Below are 21,473 nucleotides of genomic sequence, written 5' to 3'. Positions count from 1 at the left end.
AAATATAAGAGAAAAGAAAGACATATGAGCTGGAGGGGGATAGAAAGATGCAGAGAGAATGTGAGGGGATGATTGATATGAGGCTTTGTTCTCTACCAGCATCAATTGAAAAAAATACTGAGTATTTATTATTTGTTCACATTCACCCTGGAAGTAAGATAGCATGAAGTGACATTAAGACTGTATATATTTATAATGTAAATCTAATTGTAGAGCATTAGTATTAACATGCACAGGATATGCTGGGACATTTATTCTCAGCCTGATTCTTTTAAATTAGAGTTAATGTACATTCTCTATGCTTCCTTGTCATTTTGTTCATTCTCCAAGTATTGCTACTCATCACACTGTATTGAAATTACTTCATTATGTTTCTCCCTCACTTTTCTGACACCTTCTAGAGGGCAAGGACATTGTTTTATTCAGCTACAAATTGCCAAAGCATAGCATATCTTTGAACCTTTAAGGAATTGCTTAATAAAGTTTGTTAAATTAAATGAATGGCTTTTAAGATGATTATTTGTGAATTTATAGGAGCATAAAATCTGCTCCTATAAAATGTAAATGCTGCTGTTTGCTTAATTCTAATTTATTGTTTCATTTGATCATCAAAATCAATTTTTAATGTGAATTTATTAGTTCATCTGAGTATCATAACAGCCCTGCATGGCACAGAAGGGCAGTATTAAAATACCAGTTTTACAGATGAAGAGGCTATGGTTATAACATAAAAACAACTTATTAGAAGTCATACAGGTAGTGTCAGAGCCAGATCTGGAATCTAGAGTTTTGAATTTTCACTCAGGTAATTTTTTCTAAACAATTATATCACCTATGGCAACAGAAGTCACTCTATAAATTATCCCGGGGTGTTTTAACTCCCAGGCTGGTTTTTCTTGGATATAACTTGATTTCTTTCTTTCTTTCTTTTTCTTTGACAGTGTCTGAGTCTGTCACCCAGGCTGGAGTGTAGTGACTCAAATCTTGCTCACTGAAACCTCTGCCTCCCAGGTTCAAGCAATTTTCATGCCTTGGGCTACCAAGTAGCTGGGACCACAGGTACATGCCACCATGCTTTGCTAATTTTTGTATTTTTAGTAGAGATGGGGTTTCACCATGTTGGTCAGGCTAGACTTGAATTTCTGGCCTCAAGTGATCTTCCCGCCTTGGCCTTCCAAAATGCTGGGTTTACAGGCATCAGCCACCACACCTGGCCTAACTTTGTTCCTTGACTACCTTCTTTAGACAGCCTATGGTGCTACTCCCTAGTCTCCCCTTCACCTCGCCTGTCCTCACTTCATTCCCTGAGATTACAGACAAGAAAGGCCGTTTCATATTGGCATACTATTTTGTCTATTTGCAAATTCATTTCAGCATTCCTACTCCCTATATATGTACAGTTCTTGAATACCTCTTTTGAATCAGTTGAAACTGGTTTTTACTGTAATCTCACTAATTCTCTCATTAATTAACTAGTTCAATACATTTTTTGACATGTGTTCATTGTACACTTGTAGAAGAGTCATGATTTTACCTTTTCCGAAAATTATTCTTTAATAATGGATGTTTTCTCAATAATGTGTGAATAAAGGCAACTTCAGGAAATGATGCAATTTTTGCTAATCTGCAATTCACAGTCTAAGTAAAAGTTGTGTTCTCTCTGCAAATGCTACTTCAAGACCTAACTAGTAAGTTCAAGGACCTGTCTTTCTGTGCCCCAGTGGAAGAAACAATTTCAGTCAGATGTGAAGGACAAAGTAGACACAGAGAAGTGAACTGAAAAACTCTTCCAATTTTTAGTCTGCCTGGGAGACTCAGAATATAGAAAGAGTTGTCTCAAGGCTTAGATAGAAAAGACAAATAAGAAGAGTCTTCTTCCCTTCCCCTCTCTTCCTCCATGCCCTCCATTTTCAAGGGGTTGAGATTTGAAGAATCATATTCCTATCAATTAGCAACTTTATAGTCTCTGATATTTGAACCACAGCAGGTGAGAAGAGAGTTGGAAAAGGAACTAAATTATCACAGGCCCCAAATACTTTTAAAAAGACATTGCTCTGGGCCAGGTGTGGTGGTTCACACCTGTAATCCCAGCACTTTGGGAGGCCAAGTTGTCTGGATGACTTGAGGTCAGGAGTTCAAGACCAGCCTGGCCAACATGGTGAAAACCCGTCTCTACTAAAAATACAAACATTAGCCAGGCATGGTGGTGGGCACCTGTAATACCAGCTACTCGGGAGACTGAGGCAGGAGAATCGCTTGAACCCGGGAGGCAGAGGTTGCAGTGAGCCGAGATTGTGCCACTGCACTCCAGCCTGGGCGACAGAGCGAGACAAACAAACAAAAACATTGCTCTGAATCCTGTAAACATCAGTCATTGTCATCATTATCTTTATCCTAATTTATAATCACTCATAAAACTTGTCACAAGCTTTCAGCTTTCAGGCTGTTACGTAGAAGGATGGGCTTTGCAGCAGGTAAGTGAGGGATCCAACCCTCTCCATCTAGCTCTGTCACAGGCTTTGTCACATAATCTCTGGAGCTTTGTGTCTTATCTGTAAAAACAAAGCCATGTTTGTTGAGGATATTAACTGAGATACATTTAAGATAACATACACAGAAGCTCTGTGGAAACTATTAGCTTTATAAAAGTGTCAGTTGCTGGACTTGTCTATCAGTTTCCTTATCTCTAATGGAAATTACAATGGAACCTACCTCATAGGGTTCTTCTGAACTCCAAATGTATTTAATAAATGTAAGAACACTTCCTGACACGGTTAGTGCTTAACAAATGTGAACTATTGATATTATTAATGTATGCTCCACGATGAGGCGTGTCGGATTTGAAACACCTTTTCATCTCCCATAGAGCCTAGCACCTTGCACTTAGCAGGCGCTCACTACATCTCTGCGGGATGATTTACAAAAGGAAGAATGTTCTGACCTCAGCCTGCGATGCAGGGAACATCCGAGTGTAAGACGTTAGTTCGTAGGCCGGAACCCAAAGCTCCGGACGCTGCGACGCCGGAGCCTCTAGGCGCCCGGACACGGGCGCCGGAAGTGGCGAAGGCGGGGTCGGCGCTGCCGGGTGAAACCGTAGGACAGTGAAGATGCTGCTGGAATTGTCCGAGGAGCATAAGGAACACCTGGCCTTCCTGCCTCAAGTGGACAGCTCGGGTCAGCGGGCGTGGGGGCGGTGTTCTGTGGGCTGGGGAGGAGGTCAAAGGCAGCGCCTGGCACTCAACAGCCTTCTGACTTTCATTGCAGTGGTCGCCGAGTTTGGGCGGATTGCTGTGGAATTCCTGAGACGCGGCGCAAACCCAAAAATCTACGAAGGCGCCGCCAGTAAGAACAGAAAGGGGACGGCTCCGCAGGCTTCTAGGGCGGTTGCGAGCCATTCCCTGTCTCCCGGCAGAGAAAGGGATTATTGCGACTCCTAGGGTCTTGTTCCGATTGTAGTAGAATAAAACCAGCAGAGCTCTTCAGTAAGGGTGCAAATCCTGCCCGTCCCTTAAGTAGCTGTGAGATTGTTAAAACTTCTATTAAATCAGTTTTTCAAAATGTACATAATACTACCTTACTTTCAGAAATACTGAAAAGTATTTTGTATAAATATACCAGTCTGTGGAATAGCTGGGTCAACTGTAAATTGCAAGTATTTGGTTATCACTATTAGTTGTTCAGATATCCGCTTTTGCTAAAAAAAAGTGTTGTTTTCCCCCTGGGTAAGAGGCAGTCTCTGGGATTAAGTCAATCCCTGTCGAGTTCTTCTTCTGCTAGACTTGAAGGAGCTACGCATTCAAGAGAAGGGCTACGCACCTGATACTAGTCTCCACAGTTCTGCGTTTTGTTGAGGTTACGTGGTGGGAAATACCAAAGGCATTTATTTGGCTGGGAGTGGAATGAGGAGCATGAGCCTCTGGCCAACTTACTATTTTTCATGCAGTGTTTGAAAACATGTAATAATGAATAGTGTTTATTTTTAAATACAAATATGAACAAGATAAATACCACAGTAGTAATTTATTTGCTCGTTTTCACTTTTCTTTCTCAGGAAAACTCAATGTGAGTAGTGACACTGTCCAGCATGGTGTGGAAGGATTAACGTATCTCCTCACTGAGAGCTCAAAGCTCATGGTAAGGGTTTTTCTGGACTGTTTTGTATTGCCTGGATTCTTAAGAACGGTCTAGTGTACTCTACATCATAGTCCTGGCAGGTACCTGTGTGTTTTAATAATGTTGTTAATGGTTTATGATTGATTTTTTGAAGACATACCTAAAAAATAAAAATCATATAACATCATCTGCTGATATGAATACCTCTTGCTAGTATAAATAGCTGGTATAGAAGTACCTCTGATTCTGCATGTTGTTAAACCATGTATGTATCCTAAGAGGATACATAAGAGGAGGGAGACTGTATTAATATTTTGTGCATATTAGCAGTATCTGGCTTGATGAAGGATAGGAAGGGAAACTGGGCATCTTAACAATTCTTTCCATTTTATACTTTAGTAAAGTACTTTTATGTATCGGTAACTCAGATTTTGGAATGGTGGGCAGTGGTTATCTTTAAGGAATGCTGTTTCTTTTACTAGACAGAATAAATTAGAGGATATCATATTCTTTTGTGTATTTCAAGTATTTTAGCTAGACAAAGATAAATTTTGATGTTCTTTTAAACTCAATTCACTTAGATTTCTGAACTGGATTTCCAAGACTCTGTTTTTGTTCTGGGATTCTCTGAAGAATTAAACAAATTGTTGCTTCAGCTTTATCTGGACAACAGAAAAGAGATCAGAACGATTCTGAGTGAATTGGCACCAAGCCTTCCCAGCTATCATAACCTTGAATGGCGACTAGATGTACAGGTATAGCATTTTTAAAATTAACTTAACATAGAATATAAGAATTATTTTAGGTTTGTGTCCTGTTTATTGTGTTTTTTACCACCTTAACTAAGATCTGGTTTGAAACTTTGTTTTTTTAACGTTCATTTTTAAGCCATTTCACAAATAGTTCATTTTCTTTTATTTTCAGTGTTCAAATCAGTTTAATTTGCAAAGTTTGTAAGAAATTGGTTATTTTGGAAAAGGAGATGGTTATGTAGATTTTTTAGGTTGGTGCCTAGATATTTAAAAACTTTTCTGTTTAAATTTAACAGATGTAGAAAAGTGCACAGGTTGATGTACCGCTCAATGAATTATCACATGGTGCATTTAACTGTGACTCACACACCAGAAGCATCCTCCTTGCCTCCTAATTACTGCCCCTTCCCTCCTTTCCAAAGGTAACCAGCATCCTGACTTCTAACACAAATTACATTTACCTGTCTTTTAACTTTGTATATATGGAATGACTCAATATATATTCTTTTGTACTTGGCTTCTCTCACAATATTATTTTTGTGAGATTCATCTTTCAGTTGATTTTAAAGTCACATAAACAAAAGGGTGGATTCAGACCATTGCTTATAGTCCTTTATTAAGCAGAGAGAGATGAGTTAGTAGATGTGCATTGAATGCCGTCTATTTGCTGATTAGAGCTGTGCTAAATGCTTTGAGACAAAAAAGAAGTGTAAGATACTTTCTCAGCTGGAAAAGATCATATCACCTTGGTTAGGGATATTAGGCATTCTCAAAATAACTAGTAATTAAAGGTAGTTATAAAATAAGGTTCTTGATGGGGAATAAAGAATATAATTATATAAATGAAGATGACAACTGTTTAAAACAACAACAACAACAACAACACGTGTAGTTGTGTGTATGTGCTGGCATGATCCAAGAAAGCTTCCAGCAAAAGGAAATGAAATTTCAGAAGGATGAATGAATAGAGAAAATTAGGGTAAATATTCTTAGTAGAGAAGGCAGAATATGTTGTAAAAGCCCACATGGATATGGAAATGAGCATACGAATATGTATTATAGTGCACTTGTTCTCAAATTTGACTTCATGTTGGAATAACCTGGGGAGCTTTACAGAAATTCTGATGTTTGTGTGTTATACCCAGAGATTCTGATTTAGTGGTATAGAGTTCGGCCTGAGCATCAGGATTTTTTGAAGCTTCTTTTCACCCAGGTAATTCTAATGTGCAATACAGTTTAGAAACCACTGTTGTAGTTGCTTCTACTGATTCAAATGGAGGTAATGTCCAGATAGGTTATAGAAATTTGGTTAGAGGGGTTTAGACCTGAAATAGCAGATAATAGGAAGCCCTTGTAGATATTTGGATAAGGGAGTAACATTAAGGCCATGCACGGTGGCTCAGCACTTTGAGAGGCCAAGGTGGGTGGATAGCTTGAGGTCAGGAGTTCGAGACCAGCCTGGCCAACCTGTCTCTACCAAAAATATAAAAATTAGCCGGGCATGGTGGCACATGCCTGTAGTCCCAGCTACTTGGGAGGCTGAGGCAGGAGTATCGCTTGAACCCGGGAGGTCGACGTTACCGTGAGCCAAGATTGTGCCACTGCACTCCAGCCTGGGCAACAGAGGGAGACTTCGTTTCAAAAAAAAAAAAAAGAGAGACAGTAACATTAAAAAACAATCATGTAGGAAAGTTAGTCTAGCACCCTTGGGCAGAGAATGAAAGTGGGAATTCAAAATATGAAGAGCATCAGGACTTTACACATTATTTTTCCTCTATGTGAAATGCGTTTTCTGCTTTGCTGCTACCTCTTGCCTCTACTCTTTCTTATCCTTGTAAGTCTCCGTTTAAATCAGGGCTCAACAAACTATGGCCTGTGGGCCAAATCTGGCTTGCTACCTATTTCCATAAATAAAGTTTTATTGGGACACAGTCACGCTCCTTTGTTATGTATTATTTATGGCTGCTTTCAAAGTACAAGGGCAGAGTTGAGTAGTTGTACCTCATACAGAAACTGTATGGTCTGTAAAGCCTAAAATATGATCTGGTTCTTTATAGAAAGGGTTTGCTGATCTGTGCTCTAAATGACGTCTCCCTTTGGGAGAAACGCCACCTGTCACTAGACACAGTTAAATTTTGGTGGCATTTGTGTTTTCTTTTCATGGCACCTGTGCTTCCTCTTTTGGCAAGTCATCTCACTTATGTGTAGCTGGTTTTTTGGTTTTTTGTTTTTTGTTTTACTAAACTGTAAACACTGGGATAGCAGGGACCACGCATGTCTTATATATTCTCTTTCTTCAAAGCCTCGACATCTCCTCTATGCTCCACATGCTTAGGTGTTGACCTTGCTTCCAGCTTGGCTAAGAAAAGAGAAGCAATCAGAAAGAACTCCCACATGCACCTGTCACCACATCTTTCAGCCTGTATGAGGACCCACTTGCTCCACTTGTCTTCTCTCCTGTTCCTCTTGATGAAGTGCCCATGCTCTTATCTACAGGCAGCCTTTTCCCTTGTATACCTCAATCCATCCCCATTTCCCCCCATGAGGACATAGTTCTAGCAATTATTCCGTCTCTTACCTGCATCATACTTTGTTTGCCTCTACTGAATCCTTCCCTTCTGCACACAGTCAGAAACCCAGTCTTGACTCCATGTACTCCTTCTACTGCTGCTCCATTATTTTGCTCCTCTCTATACTAAGACTTTTTTTTTTTTTTTTTTTTTTTTTTTTGAGACAGAGTCTTGCTCAGTCGCCCAGACTGGAGTGCAGTGGCGCAATGTCAGCTCACTGCAAGCTCCACCTCCCGGGTTCAAGTGATCCTGCCTCAGCCTCCTGAGTAGTTGGGATTACAGTGGGATTCCAGGCATGTGCCACCATGCCTGGCTAATTTTTGTATTTTTAGTAGAGACAGGGTTTCACCACATTGGCCAGGCTGGTCTCGAACTCCTGACCTGAAGTGATCCATCTGCCTCAGCCTCCCCAAGTGCTGGGATTACAGGCATAAGCCACCACGCCCAGCCTATACTAAGACTTCTTGAAAGAGCTGTCTCTCTGTTTGTATATTCTGTCTTCCCGTCATCTCTTAAACTCTTCCTAATCAGACTTTATAATCTTCACTCTACTCTCATAACTTACTCAAGGTCATGGCTTTTTAGTTTTTATGCCATTCTGTTTATTAACAGCATTTGTCACAGTCACACCTTCCTACTTGAAATTGTTTAGTTGCCTTCTGGGAAATAACTTCCTGTGATTCTCATTCAACTTCACAGGCTCCTCTTTCTCAATCTCCTTTGCTGATTCTATCTCATTGCTCTTTAAACATTGGGATGCCCCAAAGGTCAGTTCTGAGTCTTCATAGCTTTTCCACTTACATTCTCAAGCTGGTTTCATCCAATTTGAAGTCTTAAATAATCCTCATATTCTTGGGATTCCCAAATTTATATCTTTAGCCTAGAACTGTCCTCTAAACTTCAGAATCATACGGTGGAAGCCTATTTGACATCTCCACTTTGGTAATTTGATAAGCATTCAAATGCAATATGTTCCAAACTGAATCCCACCTTTCTTACCCACTGATATGGTTTGGTTCTATGTCCCCACCCAAATCTCATCTTGAATTGTAATAATCCCTACATGTCAAGGGTGGGACCAGGTGGAGATAATTGAGTCATAGGAGCAGTTTTTCCCATACTGTTCTTGTGATAATGAGTTCTCACAAGATCTGATAGTTTTATAAGGTGCTTCCTCCTTCATCTGGCATTCGTTCTCTCTCCTGCTGCCCTGTGAAGAGGTGCCTTCTGTCATGATTGTAAGTTTCCTGAAGCCTCCCCAGCCATGTGGAACTGTGAGTCAATTAAACTTCTTTTCTTTCTTTATGTTTTGAGACAGAGTCTCGCTGTGTAGCCAGGCTGGAGTGCAGTGGTGCAATCTCGGCTCACTGCAAGCTCCACCTCCCAGGTTCACGCCATTTTTCTGCCTCAGCCTCCCAAGTAGCTGGGATTACAGGCGTGTGCCAGCACACCCAGCTAATATATTTTTTTTGTATTTTTAGTAAAGACAGGGTTTCACCCTGTTAGCCAGAATGGTCTCGATCTCCTGACCTTGTAATCTTCCCGCCTTGACCTCCCAAAGTGCTGGGATTACAGGCGTGAGCCACCGCACCCGGCCTTTTCTTTATAAATTACCCAGTCTCGGTTATTTCTTCATAGCAGTGTGACAAAGGACTAATACACCCCCTCCCTACTGAAACTACTCCTACCATAGCCTCTCCCATCTCAGATGGTACGTACATTCTTTGAATCACACAGGCCAAAAATACTTGGGCTCTTCCTTGACTCCTCTCCTTGCCCTTCATCTAGTCCATCTGCAAGTCAGTTTCTTAAAAAGGTATCCACAGTCTGACCACTTCCCTTCTATGGTTTGGAAAAAAAAAAAAAGTAGGAAATTTCACACCAAAATTATAATTTTTAGCAACTTTTGAAAAATTAGAAGTTCAGGTAGCACTAGAGCCACACTCCCTCATGGCATTAATCAGTTCAAGATAGATTGAATTTAAGGTGATGACAGCTTATTTAAGTTGTAATCTCTACAGTAGGTGAGGATGTGGGCCTAACACTTGGATGCCAGATTAGTTCAAATCACAAATGAGAATGATTTCTCTGACATCTGAACTGAATCTCATTGGTTGGTCATGGCTAATAGAAATAAAAGCCATTAGAGTAAGAGTGGTTTTAGGAAAAACAACCACTAACACAACACAATGTCACTGAAAGTAAGAGCAACATTTAAGAATAAAGGGATCATCAGGAGAGTAAGAGTTAAGACAAAAGGCTTAGGATTTGGACAGAAGAAAGATGTACCTGTCTTACTATATCTTCAAATTTTACGTTTGGGATAGAGTGGCTGGCATAGAGAGAGAATATTCCATTGTCATGAGCATCTTCAGGTACATGCAGATAAACAATAAAAAAGATAATTTCTTATGTCCCATTAATCCATCCTTGTTTCTGTATCTATTCAGTTATCAAACCATTTATTGAATGTCTAGTGCATGCTAGGCCTTGTGGACATAGCAGTGCTTGCCTTTAAGTCCTCACAGTCTTACAGTAAGAGGGAGACCAAAAAATAAAATTTAATTAGAAATCAGCAATTATAATCAAGTGTGATGAGTGCTTTAATAGGCATGAACACAAGATATGGTATAAACCAGACTGTAGGCTCCAGGAGGGCAAGTATTGTGTCTTGTTCATTACCATGTGCCCAGCACAATACCTGGCATATAATAGGCATCAGTGCTGAATAGAAAGAGTGGGTGGCAGGGGGAGTTAAGTGACTTCTTAAATTATTTGTCAGATATTTCTTGTACCCCTAACATGTGCCAGGTGCTGTAGATACAGCAAAGAACAAAACACAGTTCATGCTGTGGGGGACATCATAAGCAGCAAGTCTTGTAGGGTTCGTGGGGGAAATGACTGTGGACAAGTCTTTATACTTAGGTCCTTTAATAATAACCCGGTGGAGATGTGGGGATGGTCATGTATGTGGCTCAGCAGTAATTTGTCTTGTAGATCTTTACGTCTCTCTTGTGTGTGAATGTCCCCTGACTTTTGGGGTCCAGTAGGCTTTAACAGTTCTTTTTTTGGCTTATTGATTTGCTTTGAGTTTGTCCATTATGAAGACATTTTTGAAAGTTAAAATTAAGAAGATATCACCACCGATCCTGCAGAAATACAAACTACCATCAGAGAATATTACAAACACCTCTACGCAAATAAACTAGAAAATCTAGAAGAAATGGATAAATTCCTGGACACATACACCCTCCCAAGACTAAACCAGGAAGAAGTTGAATCTCTGAATAGACCAATAACAGGAGCTGAAATTGTGGCAATAATCAATAGCTTACCAACCAAAAAAAGTCCAGGACCAGATGGGTTCATAGCCGAATTCTACCAGAGGTACAAGGAGGAGCTGGTACCATTCCTTCTGAAACTATTCCAATCAATAGAAAAAGAGGGAATCCTCCCTAACTCATTTTATGAGGCCAGCATCATCCTGATACCAAAGCCTGGCAGAGACACAACCAAAAAAGAGAATTTTAGACCAATAGCCCTGATGAACATTGATGCAAAAATCCTCAATAAAATACTGGCAAACAGAATCCAGCAGCACATCAAAAAGCTTATCCACCATGATCAAGTGGGCTTCATCCCTGGGACGCAAGGCTGGTTCAATATATGCAAATCAATAAATGTAATCCAGCATATAAACAGAACCAAAGACAAAAACCACATGATTATCTCAATAGATGCAGAAAAGGCCTTTGACAAAATTCAACAACCCTTCATGCTAAAAACTCTCAATAAATTAGGTATTGATGGGACGTATCTCAAAATAATAAGAGCTATCTATGACAAACCCACAGCCAATATCATAGTGAATGGGGAAAAACTGGAAGCACTCCCTTTGAAAACTGGCCCAAGACAGGGATGCCCTCTCTCACCACTTCTATTCAACATAGTGTTGGAAGTTCTGGCCAGGGCAGTTAGGCAGGAGAAGGAAATAAAGGGTATTCAATTAGGAAAAGAGGAAGTCAAATTGTCCCTGTTTGCAGATGACATGATTGTATATCTAGAAAACCCCATTGTCTCAGCCCAAAATCTCCTTAAGCTGATAAGCAACTTCAGCAAAGTCTCAGGATACAAAATCAATGTACAAAAATCACAAGCATTCTTATACATCAATAACAGACAAACAGAGAGCCAAATCATGAGTGAACTCCCATTCACAATTGCTTCAAAGAGAATAAAATACCTAGGAATCCAACTTACAAGGGATGTGAAGGACCTCTTCAAGGAGAACTACAAACCACTGCTCAAGGAAATAAAAGAGGATACAAACAAATGGAAGAACATTCCATGCTCATGGGTAGGAAGAATCAATATCGTGAAAATGGCCATCCTTCCCAAGGGAATTTACAGATTCAATGCCATCCCCATCAAGCTACCAATGACTTTCTTCACAGAATTGGAAAAAACTACTTTAAAGTTCATATGGAACCAAAAAAGAGCCCGCATCGCCAAGTCAATCCTAAGCCAAAAGAACAAAGCTGGAGGCATCACACTACCTGACTTCAAACTATACTACAAGGCTACAGTAACCAAAACAGCATGGTACTGGTACCAAAACAGAGATATAGATCAATGGAACAGAACAGAGCCGTCAGAAATAATGCCACATATCTACAACTATCTGATCTTTGACAAACCTGAGAAAAACAAGAAATGGGGAAAGGATTCCCTATTTAATAAATGGTGCTGGGAAAACTGGCTAGCCATATGTAGAAAGCTGAAACCGGATCCCTTCCTTACACCTTATACAAAAATCAATTCAAGATGGATTAAAGACTTAAATGTTAGACCTAAAACCATAAAAACCCTAGAAGAAAACCTAGGCATTACCATTCAGGACAGAGGCATGGGCAAGGACTTCATGTCTAAAACACCAAAAGCAATGGCAACAAAAGCCAAAATTGACAAATGGGATCTAATTAAACTAAAGAGCTTCTGCACAGCAAAAGAAACTACCATCAGAGTGAACAGGCAACCTACAAAATGGGAGAAAATTTTCACAACCTGCTCATCTGACAAAGGGCTAATTTCCAGAATCTACAATGAACTCCAACAAATTTACAAGAAAAAAACAAACAACCCCATCAAAAAGTGGGTGAAGGACATGAACAGACACTTGTCAAAAGAAGACATTTATGCAGCCAAAAAACACATGAAAAAATGCTCACCATCACTGGCCATCAGAGAAATGCAAATCAAAACCACAATGAGATACCATCTCACACCAGTTAGAATGGCAATCATTAAAAAGTCAGGAAACAACAGGTGCTGGAGAGGATGTGGAGAAATAGGAACACTTTTACACTGTTGGTGGGACTGTAAACTAGTTCAACCCTTCTGGAAGTCAGTGTGGCGATTCCTCAGGGATCTAGAACTAGAAATTCCATTCGACCCAGCCATCCCATTACTGGGTATATACCCAAAGGACTAGAAATCATGCTGCTATAAAGACACATGCACACGTATGTTTATTGCAGCATTATTCACAATAGCAAAGACTTGGAACCAACCCAAATGTCCAACAATGATAGACTGGATTCAGAAAATGTGGCACATATACACCATGGAATACTATGCAGCCATAAAAAATGATGAGTTCACGTCCTTTGTAGGGACATGGATGAAATTGGAAATCATCATTCTCAGTAAACTATTGCAAGAACAAAAAACCAAACACCACGTATTCTCACTCATAGGTGGGAATTGAACAATGAGAACACATGGACACAGGAAGGGGAACATCACACTTCGGGGACTGTTGTGGGGTGGGGGAAGGGGGGAGGGATAGCATTGGGAGATATACCTAATGCTAGATGACGAGTTAGTGGGTGCAGCGCACCAGCATGGCACATGTATACATATGTAACTTACCTGCACATTGCACACATGTACCATAAAACGTAAAGTATAATAATAATAATAATAATAATAAAAAATAAATTAAAAAAAAATAAAATAAACTCAGAAGAGCTCATTTACCCACTGAAGTGAGTTTGAATCACTGTGCTATTGCTAGGACTAGTAGAGTTTAAGGTTGAGGGTATACTGAATGAATGTTGCTACTTATGGAGAAGTGCATTTAAGGGCTAAAAAAGCTACTCAGAGCTCATTGAGTTCCTCAGCTTATTTGTTGAAACCATTGCATAGGATTTTAACTGGGGTGGATTCTTCTGCTCATAGAGAAAGGCATATCAGATAAGACTAGCTAAATGGCTAGGAAACTTGTAACTACATACGGCGCCTTTCATGTTTAAGTAACTGACTTGTCTCATGGAGACTGGTAGTGATGGACAATTACCACCTAATTATTATGCAGTTGTTTATGAGAATCAAATTAATCATCACAGCTTAGTGTCTAGTAGGAACATTTCCCCAGACTTAATAAATTGCCAACACAATTGATGTCCTTGTTAATAGCATTAGTAACTGAATGTACCACCATCAGACTGATGCAGGAGGATGTTCCTTTTAGGACTGGTCCATTTACAACTACTTCAAAGCATTCTTTTCCTGTCTTGCCCACATATTGTTTGCTCTGAGGCTAAATAGAGAACTGAATTCTTTTAGGAACTGTAGCTACATGAAACATAACTTATGTATCCTGTTTCCTACTTGATGTTTTTTGCCAGAATACCCTTTTCAGTGCCTTGAGATATGGCCCTGCAGAGTAAACATTTTTTTCTTTTTTTTTTTCTAATTTGCATTGACATAAGACATTTTATTTTAAAGTTGCTTTTATTGTTGTTATATTTACAGGGAGAAGGACAGAATCTCATCCCCAATAAAAAACAAGTCCATATCAAGAACTTTGTGGGCTACTGTTCTTTGTCCTGTAGTACTGTCATTCAACTTCTTTCTGAGAAAAATGTCTTACTAGATGTTTGTTAGGGATGTTATGTAATCTCTTTTCTAGAACTGTTAAAGAATAGTATAGATATTTGTATAGGTATTTAATTTAGATATGTTGTCTAAAAATTGGAGGGTAGTGGCTTTAAGTCTTTAAACAAAAAAGTCATGGCTTAATTACACAGCAAATACATTCAGTCCCTGTCTGTCAGTGCAGTCCCTCTCTGTCAGTGTAGAGGAAAAACAAATATAAACAGAGCATAATTGAATAAATAAGTACTGTTTTCAATTATCATATATATAATTTGCATATGTATCATCTATAATTATTTGTACTACAGAGATGAACTTAAACTGGTACTTTAGCCTGCAAGTACCTATTTTATGTTTGGGGACCAGCTCACCCAAAGGGATTGACTTATTGTTTGCAAATTAGTTGGGGACATTAAATTTCAGCCTTGGATCAGTATCTTGGGTTCTTTTGGAGGCCCAGGTTACCTATAATTATTTGGAAGAAGTTATTAGTCAGAATATTCTATTTTACAGAATTAAATTAATCCTGAAATCTCAGGTTTAGATTTGTTACTCACTTGAAAATCCCTTCAAGTTGGCTAGTCTTCTTGACATGACTCCACTATTTTTGATAACTTTTTTGCTTTCTCCTGTAACAAGATGTTTCAGGCTCATCTTGTACAGTTTCTCTCCTAGACTTCAAGTCAGCTGTTGCTTTGGATAGTCCTGGTTCCTTTTAATGGAGAATCTAAAGATTGAAAGGACCTTGAAGTTGGTCATTGTTTATAGTTTTGTGTTTTCTCCTTTTAAAAATATGTCATTATTACTTATTTTTTAAATTTTGGAATGTATTATACAAATGAAAGGTTATAGATACCCAGTTTAAAGAATAATGATAAATACCAGTACACCCACCATCAAGCTTAACACAGTACTTTTGAAGAACCTGTACCCAGTTGTAACCATCTCCCAGCCACCTGAAGGAAACCGTTGTCCTGAATTTTCTGTCAATCTTTTCTTTTTCTCCTTTTTTTTTTTTTTTGAGACAGAGTCTCACTCTGTTGCCCAGGCTGGAGTGCAATGGCACGATCTCGGCTCACCACAACCTCTGCCTCCCAGGTTCAAGCAATTCTCCTGCCTCAGCCTGCCAAGTAGCTGGGACTACAGACGCGTGCCACCATGCCCAGCTAATTTTTGTATTTTTAGTAGAGACAGGGTTTCACTATGTTAGCCAGGCTGGTCTCAAACTCCTGACCTTGTGATCCACCCACCTCAGCCGCCCAAAGTGCTGAGATTACAGGCGTGAGCCACTGTGCCCAGCCCCTAATCTTTTCTTTATAGTTTTTTTTAAACATAAATTTTGTCACCAAACTGTGTATTTTTTAAACTTGAACATATTCTGTGACTTGCTTTTTTTCAACATTTTCATTTCTTCTATGATAACCCATGTTGCTGTAGTTCATTTCTTTTCTCTGCCATTTAGTAAGCAATTCATTGTGTGATTATTCTTGGTTTATCTATTCTGTTGTTAATGAATATTTGAGGTATTTCTAATTTTTGGTTGTTGGAAACATACTATCATGAATAAATGTATATATGTAAAAGGTTAAGGTATATGTCTAGGGGTGGAGTTGCTGGTAATGCACATTGTTTTCCAAAGTGATTTTCTCATCCCTTACCAGGAGTGAGTGAGAGTTCCCATTACTGCCACTTGCAATGCTTGGTATGAACAGGTTTTTAATTTTTGCTAGTCTGATATTTGTAAAATGGTATTTCATGTAGTTTTACTAGCTATTATCCTGATGTTTAATAAAGTTGAACATATTTTTCTATATTCATTTGTCTTCTATAAAATGCTTATTTAGACCTTCTGTATATTTCTATCTTGGGTTTTGAGGTTTTTTCTTATTAAGTCAGAGGAGTTCACACATTCTGTATAGTAATCTTTTTTTGGTTATATGTCTGTTGCAAAATCCCTTCTCTCGGTTTATGACTTGTTTTTTCACCATCTTTAGGTATCCTTTGAAGAAAATTGAGTTCTAATGTAGTTAAATTTACCAGTTTTGTCTTTATGATTTGAGCCTTTTATATCATGTTTAAGAAATCTTCTATACCATAAAATTGTGTATATATTCTCATTATTTTCTTTTCAAAGGTTTTAAAGTTTACTTTTCATTTTGAAGTCTGTAATTCATCTGAAACTTAATTTTTGTGTATGGTTTAAGATAATTATAAATATTATGTATTCAGCATGGTTATTAAATAGTTACTGTGCTCTTATTTCATTTAAAATCAAGCTTGCAAGTAGAAGTCTCAGGCAACAGATTAAACCAGCAGTGACTATAAAGCTACACCTTAATCAAAATGGAGATCACAACACCAAAATTCTACAGACAGACCCAGCCACCCTGCTCCATTTGGTTCAACAACTGGAACAAGCATTGGAAGAGATGAAGACAAACCATTGTAGGAGAGTTGTTCGCAACATCAAGTAGTACCAATTTTAAGGTTTTAATTCATTTGAATCACTTATGAATTGATGATATACAGCAATTACTTTTCAAAATTAATTTTTTATTAATTCATGATGATAAATACATAGTATTCCTCAGTATCTATTCCAAGATACTGAGGTCATAATCAGAAGCTAAGCTGGGCGCAGTGGCTCATGCCAGTAATCCCAGCACTTTGGGAGGCCGAGGTGGGCAAATCATGAGGTCAGGAGATTGAGACCTTCCTGGCTAACATGGTGAAACCCCGTCTCTACTAAAAACATAAAAAATTAGCTAGGTGTGGTGGCACGCGTCTGTCAGAGTCCCAGCTACTCGGGAGGCTGAGGCAGGAGAATCGCTTGAACCTGGGAGGTGGAGGTTGCAGTGAGCTGAGATTGTGCCACTGCACTTCAGCCTGGGTGACAGAGCGAGACTCCATCTCAAAAATAATAATAATAATAAAGTAAAAATAAAAATAAAAAAGTAATCAGAAGCTAAAGTAAAGTTCCTTTCCTGGTGCTAACTGTGGTCTTCTTGACACATTAAGATGTATTTTGTATTTTAAGAGTCTCATGCTCTACCAGTGGAACTAGCCAGATGGCCATTATTTTGTATTTTAAATATATAAATAGGATTGAATCAACTAGAAATGAATCTGTATGTTCTGTATATATGAATGACTGTCTTGTTTTTGCTACTTCTTTTGACTGCTTAACTTTATTTTCCTCTTTATTAATCAAATTTGAAAATAAAATTCACAATGTAGTACTATTACTATGCAGAATTTTCTAAACAGTTCAGTATTTTTGACTTTTAAAAACACCCCACAATGTTAATAGCCACAGAATATTGTACATCAATAGGATTTTTAATGCTATATTGTTATAGGCAGTTTATTCATTTTTCTTTGTATGTGAAGATAAGTATTTATCATATTGCCTAAGTTTGAGTGATCATGGTTAATTAATTGGCTTAAATAGTACTCAAATTTGTGTGGTCATATATTGTATTTTATCAAGGACTAATTCTTCCACCATACGCAAAGCATCTAGGAGACACTCTGTCATTTACATTTACAAATAATGGATGCAGAGAAATATAATCAATTCTTGATTGTCCTGGATACAAATTGTAGTCACTTTTTATAATTTGAATAAACTATGATGAGGGAAGGAAGGCCATGTTTATTACATTATTACAACTGTCCCTTCTCCCTTACAAACTTGATTTATGTTTTATTTTTTAGTAGGGAACCAAAAGCTTTTGGCCTGAAAAACTCAGGTGCTGATTTGTCAGGTCAGCCTGAGAGTGCAGAGATACAGAGGTCGGCTTAGGGAGAAGAATTGTATGGAAGGGTGGAAATGAGGGTTCAGTCTTAACTATGTATTCAAGACCTTATCCTGAGAGTCTTCATGGAATAATCTAGAAAGGGCTGTAGAAGCAATCAAACTCTAAACTGCACTCTAGACTTTGTCAATACTTTGCTTCCTAAGAATTAGGGATTTTCATATCAGAGTGATACCATGTTGCAATCTCTTTAGAGAAGAGAGAGCCTAGCAGGGAATAGGCCAGTGGGAGAAAAGCATACTTGAGATGGCTACCCATTGGTCCCTGCAGGCATCTGGGCCACCCTTTTCCTATAGGTATATATTCTGCCGTTGTAAAACAACTATATTATTAGATGTCAGCAAACTATAATCAGAAATAATTTTTAATTATAGTGGCAACTTGATTAATGAAGCTCTCATATACAACCTTACAAACAAAAAGAAACTTTATTACATGAAATAGTAGCATATGTCATTGGGTTTAAAAGCAACATGCCTGCAAAACTTATATGATAAAAAATACCTCTGTAAGGATTTTTATTTGTCCACATTTGATGGAAGATAAACATGGCTGACCCCAGCCAAGACTGAAACAATAGCCCTTTGTCTCCTCAGAACAACCTATCTTCAACTCTTTGTCCACTGTTCTTACCCCAATTAAAACAAGAAAGCATGTGCTAATCCTTTTTTAATTTTTATCAACCTGCCTTGGCCTCCTTTCACTGTACTCCATTATTCCTTCTGCGATGTTCTGCCTTCTTCACCTTTTGAGACCAGGGTGAGTTGGGAGCAGTTTGCCTACCTTCTTTTAGAATCTGGGGCTTATCTTTTAGTACAAGCCATTGAATAAGCCTCTTCCTTTTTTTGCTCAAACATTCCACATCCTTGTGGACTCCCCTGCATTGTTTGTTTTATATAACATTTGATATTTGTTGTAGCTTGTATATGAACATAATTTTCTTTAGAGGTAGTCACTGTTCTCTCCAGTATGACCCAGGTTTCTTGAATCTGAGTAATGCACCTTCTATAACTATCTAAATTTCTATTGAAGCTTTTCGGATTATAAGTATGCTGACTTTTCACGACTGGCTGGTGCATGTTTAGACTTAAATGTCATATCCTTCATGTCTCAAAGCCAAAATAGTAACATCTCATCTCAGAACAGAGCTGTGACCACATGCCAATATATGTGTCACAAAGTCTACATATGTTACATTCCTTGGAAGTCTCCTTAAATGTTTCACAAAATGTCAACAAGCTTGTTTTGTTATTGATGTTTCCGAGATTGGGCACATTTAAGACAGTAAACGGGAAAGGTGGTGAAGATGCTATAAGAAGATGCTGTATCTTGAGAACTGAAAAATGAGAATCTGACATGGTTTGAAAAATCATGAAGCGTATATATAAAGGATGCATGTGTAGGAGCCATTAAAATTCATAACAGTATGTGCCCTTTTAGCATTTTAATCTTATGAAAAGGTTAAGAGATAAGTCTTTGGAGTTGGACAAAAGGATTTGAATTTAGGTTTTGTGGTTTATTATTGGTCCTTGATAAATTCTCAAAGCCTTTTTTTTGTTCATCTCTAAAATAGGAATATAGGATTACCTACCACATTGACTCGTAAGGACTATATGAGACCATGTATATAGAATGTTTAACATAGTACCAAGCTTTACAAAGAACTCAATAAATGTTTACCATTATTGAAATAGTTTTGTAGACTGAGGATCTCATTATTTCACAGCCTTGAATTATGTCCTGTATACTCTGTTAAAGAAACTGGGAAAAAATGCCAACTGGTTGTTTCTGGGTGGCGGAATTATGGCTGTTTCTTTTCTTTTTTAATTTCTATAGTAAGTTTGAATAACTTTCATAACATTTAGGAAAAAATATTAAAGGAAAGAAAAAAGATCAGGGAATTTAAATATATTTTTAGTAGATATTTTTATCCAAACTTAATTCTTAGAATGATAAACACATAGTTTACCAGAAAACTCAGCTGTTCAAAACTACTCAGTCCCCAAAGGACTCAGGTAAACAGGCCGAGGGTTTTATATATAGACTGCTCTAGAGTTTCCTTTTTCTGTCATTTTTTTCTCCATGTTAGTGAAAGAAACATGGGAATCTTAAGACATTAAGCCATTTCTCCTTTTCTAGGTAATATTACTTCTAAATGGAGAATTGTTTGTGTTGTTTTTCATCTCAAATGGAAACTATTTCTTTGAAGTTTTTCACATCCCTTATGGTCAGGAAGTTCTGTCAGCTGCTATATTAAAGTCTTCCTTCTATAACTTACTCAGTCTTCTCTGTACTTATATGAATTTGATTAAGTATCTTCTTTTCCAGAGTTTCCATAATCATAGATTACTCTCACATCTTTCTTCCACCAACAGTAGAAAATATTTTGGTGGAAATGTTATGATACTACATTGCCTCTAACTTAAATATGTTCACTTTTAAAACCATCATGACTGTTATATTCGAACTTAAATACTTTTCTTAGAACAAATGAACCTAACTCCACCATTAATATGGTTAGTTCAGTAGGCTTTATAAATTTTGAAAGTAATGTTTGAATTATAAAAGCAGAATAAGCCGATTATTTTTCCGCTTCAAAAAATTATATAAAGATGAGAAAAAATGCTATATGGCACTAAAATGTGTATTTAGTGATTTGATCACAGAGTAGTAATGGCTCTTTGTTCTAGATTTTTACAGCTCCTCTCTACCCAGGAACTCCATCTATAACTTAAGTATGCACAACAGCCATGAGTCCAAAAGTTTTGACATACCATAATGGGGGAATATAGAAAAAGTAATTTTATGTCCTTAATGGGTTAAAAGGCAGTATCAATAATACAAATATCTATGTTAATGTACTCTAAAACTCGGCTTTTACTTGAGTTGTTGCCATTCTAAACCCAAGTGACTTTTTAATAAGATAAACTTCTTTTTATAATTATAATGTAAATTATGTGTTATCATTAGAAATATTACTGATTATATGACCACCAGAGTGAGAGACTGTGTTTTTTTATTGTGCTTGAGCCTAAGTTGACATTTTTTAGTTGCAAAGACTACACTTTTCTTTTTCTTCTCTTGCAGTTACCATATCCTCTGTTGCAGAAGAGTCTGCCCAGCAGCCAAAAAGGGAAATAACACAAAAAAGATTTGTGCCTTATCTCACCACCATATGAGGCCTTTTAACTTTTTAAATTTTTTTTACTCTGCTCTGTTACACTAAGCTATAAACTACCCACTTATGCATGGCATTATATTGATAACAAAGCACATTTTGA

At 37.9% G+C, this 21,473-nt stretch overlaps 1 protein-coding gene across 4 annotated transcripts; it reads left to right on the top strand.

Moving 5' to 3' along the window:
- Window positions 1–3,028: 3,028 nt before the first annotated feature.
- Window positions 3,029–19,885, top strand: COMMD2 (COMM domain containing 2). 4 transcript variants are annotated; one of them, XM_054480243.2, is made up of 5 exons: window positions 3,029–3,174; window positions 3,265–3,342; window positions 4,052–4,134; window positions 4,695–4,868; window positions 16,651–19,885. In XM_054480243.2, the coding sequence occupies exons 1-5, from the start codon at window positions 3,108–3,110 to the stop codon at window positions 16,846–16,848; spliced, it is 600 nt and encodes a 199-aa protein (XP_054336218.1). In that variant the 5' UTR covers window positions 3,029–3,107; the 3' UTR covers window positions 16,849–19,885. The 4 variants fall into 4 exon arrangements, with proteins under 4 accessions (XP_054336218.1, XP_063518405.1, XP_063518403.1 ...); XM_063662335.1 differs by lacking the exons at window positions 3,029–3,174; window positions 3,265–3,342; window positions 4,052–4,134; window positions 16,651–19,885 and adding exons at window positions 5,162–5,287; window positions 10,591–13,473 and having other exon boundaries at window positions 4,733–4,868; XM_063662333.1 differs by lacking the exons at window positions 3,029–3,174; window positions 3,265–3,342; window positions 4,052–4,134; window positions 16,651–19,885 and adding exons at window positions 5,162–5,287; window positions 10,527–13,473 and having other exon boundaries at window positions 4,733–4,868.
- Window positions 19,886–21,473: the final 1,588 nt, after the last annotated feature.

This window comes from Pongo pygmaeus, chromosome 2 (genome assembly GCF_028885625.2).
Source record: "Pongo pygmaeus isolate AG05252 chromosome 2, NHGRI_mPonPyg2-v2.0_pri, whole genome shotgun sequence".
In the NCBI taxonomy this organism is placed as follows: domain Eukaryota; kingdom Metazoa; phylum Chordata; class Mammalia; order Primates; family Hominidae; genus Pongo; species Pongo pygmaeus.
Note: the sequence above shows the minus strand (reverse complement) of the source record. Positions and strands in the feature narration are given on the sequence as shown.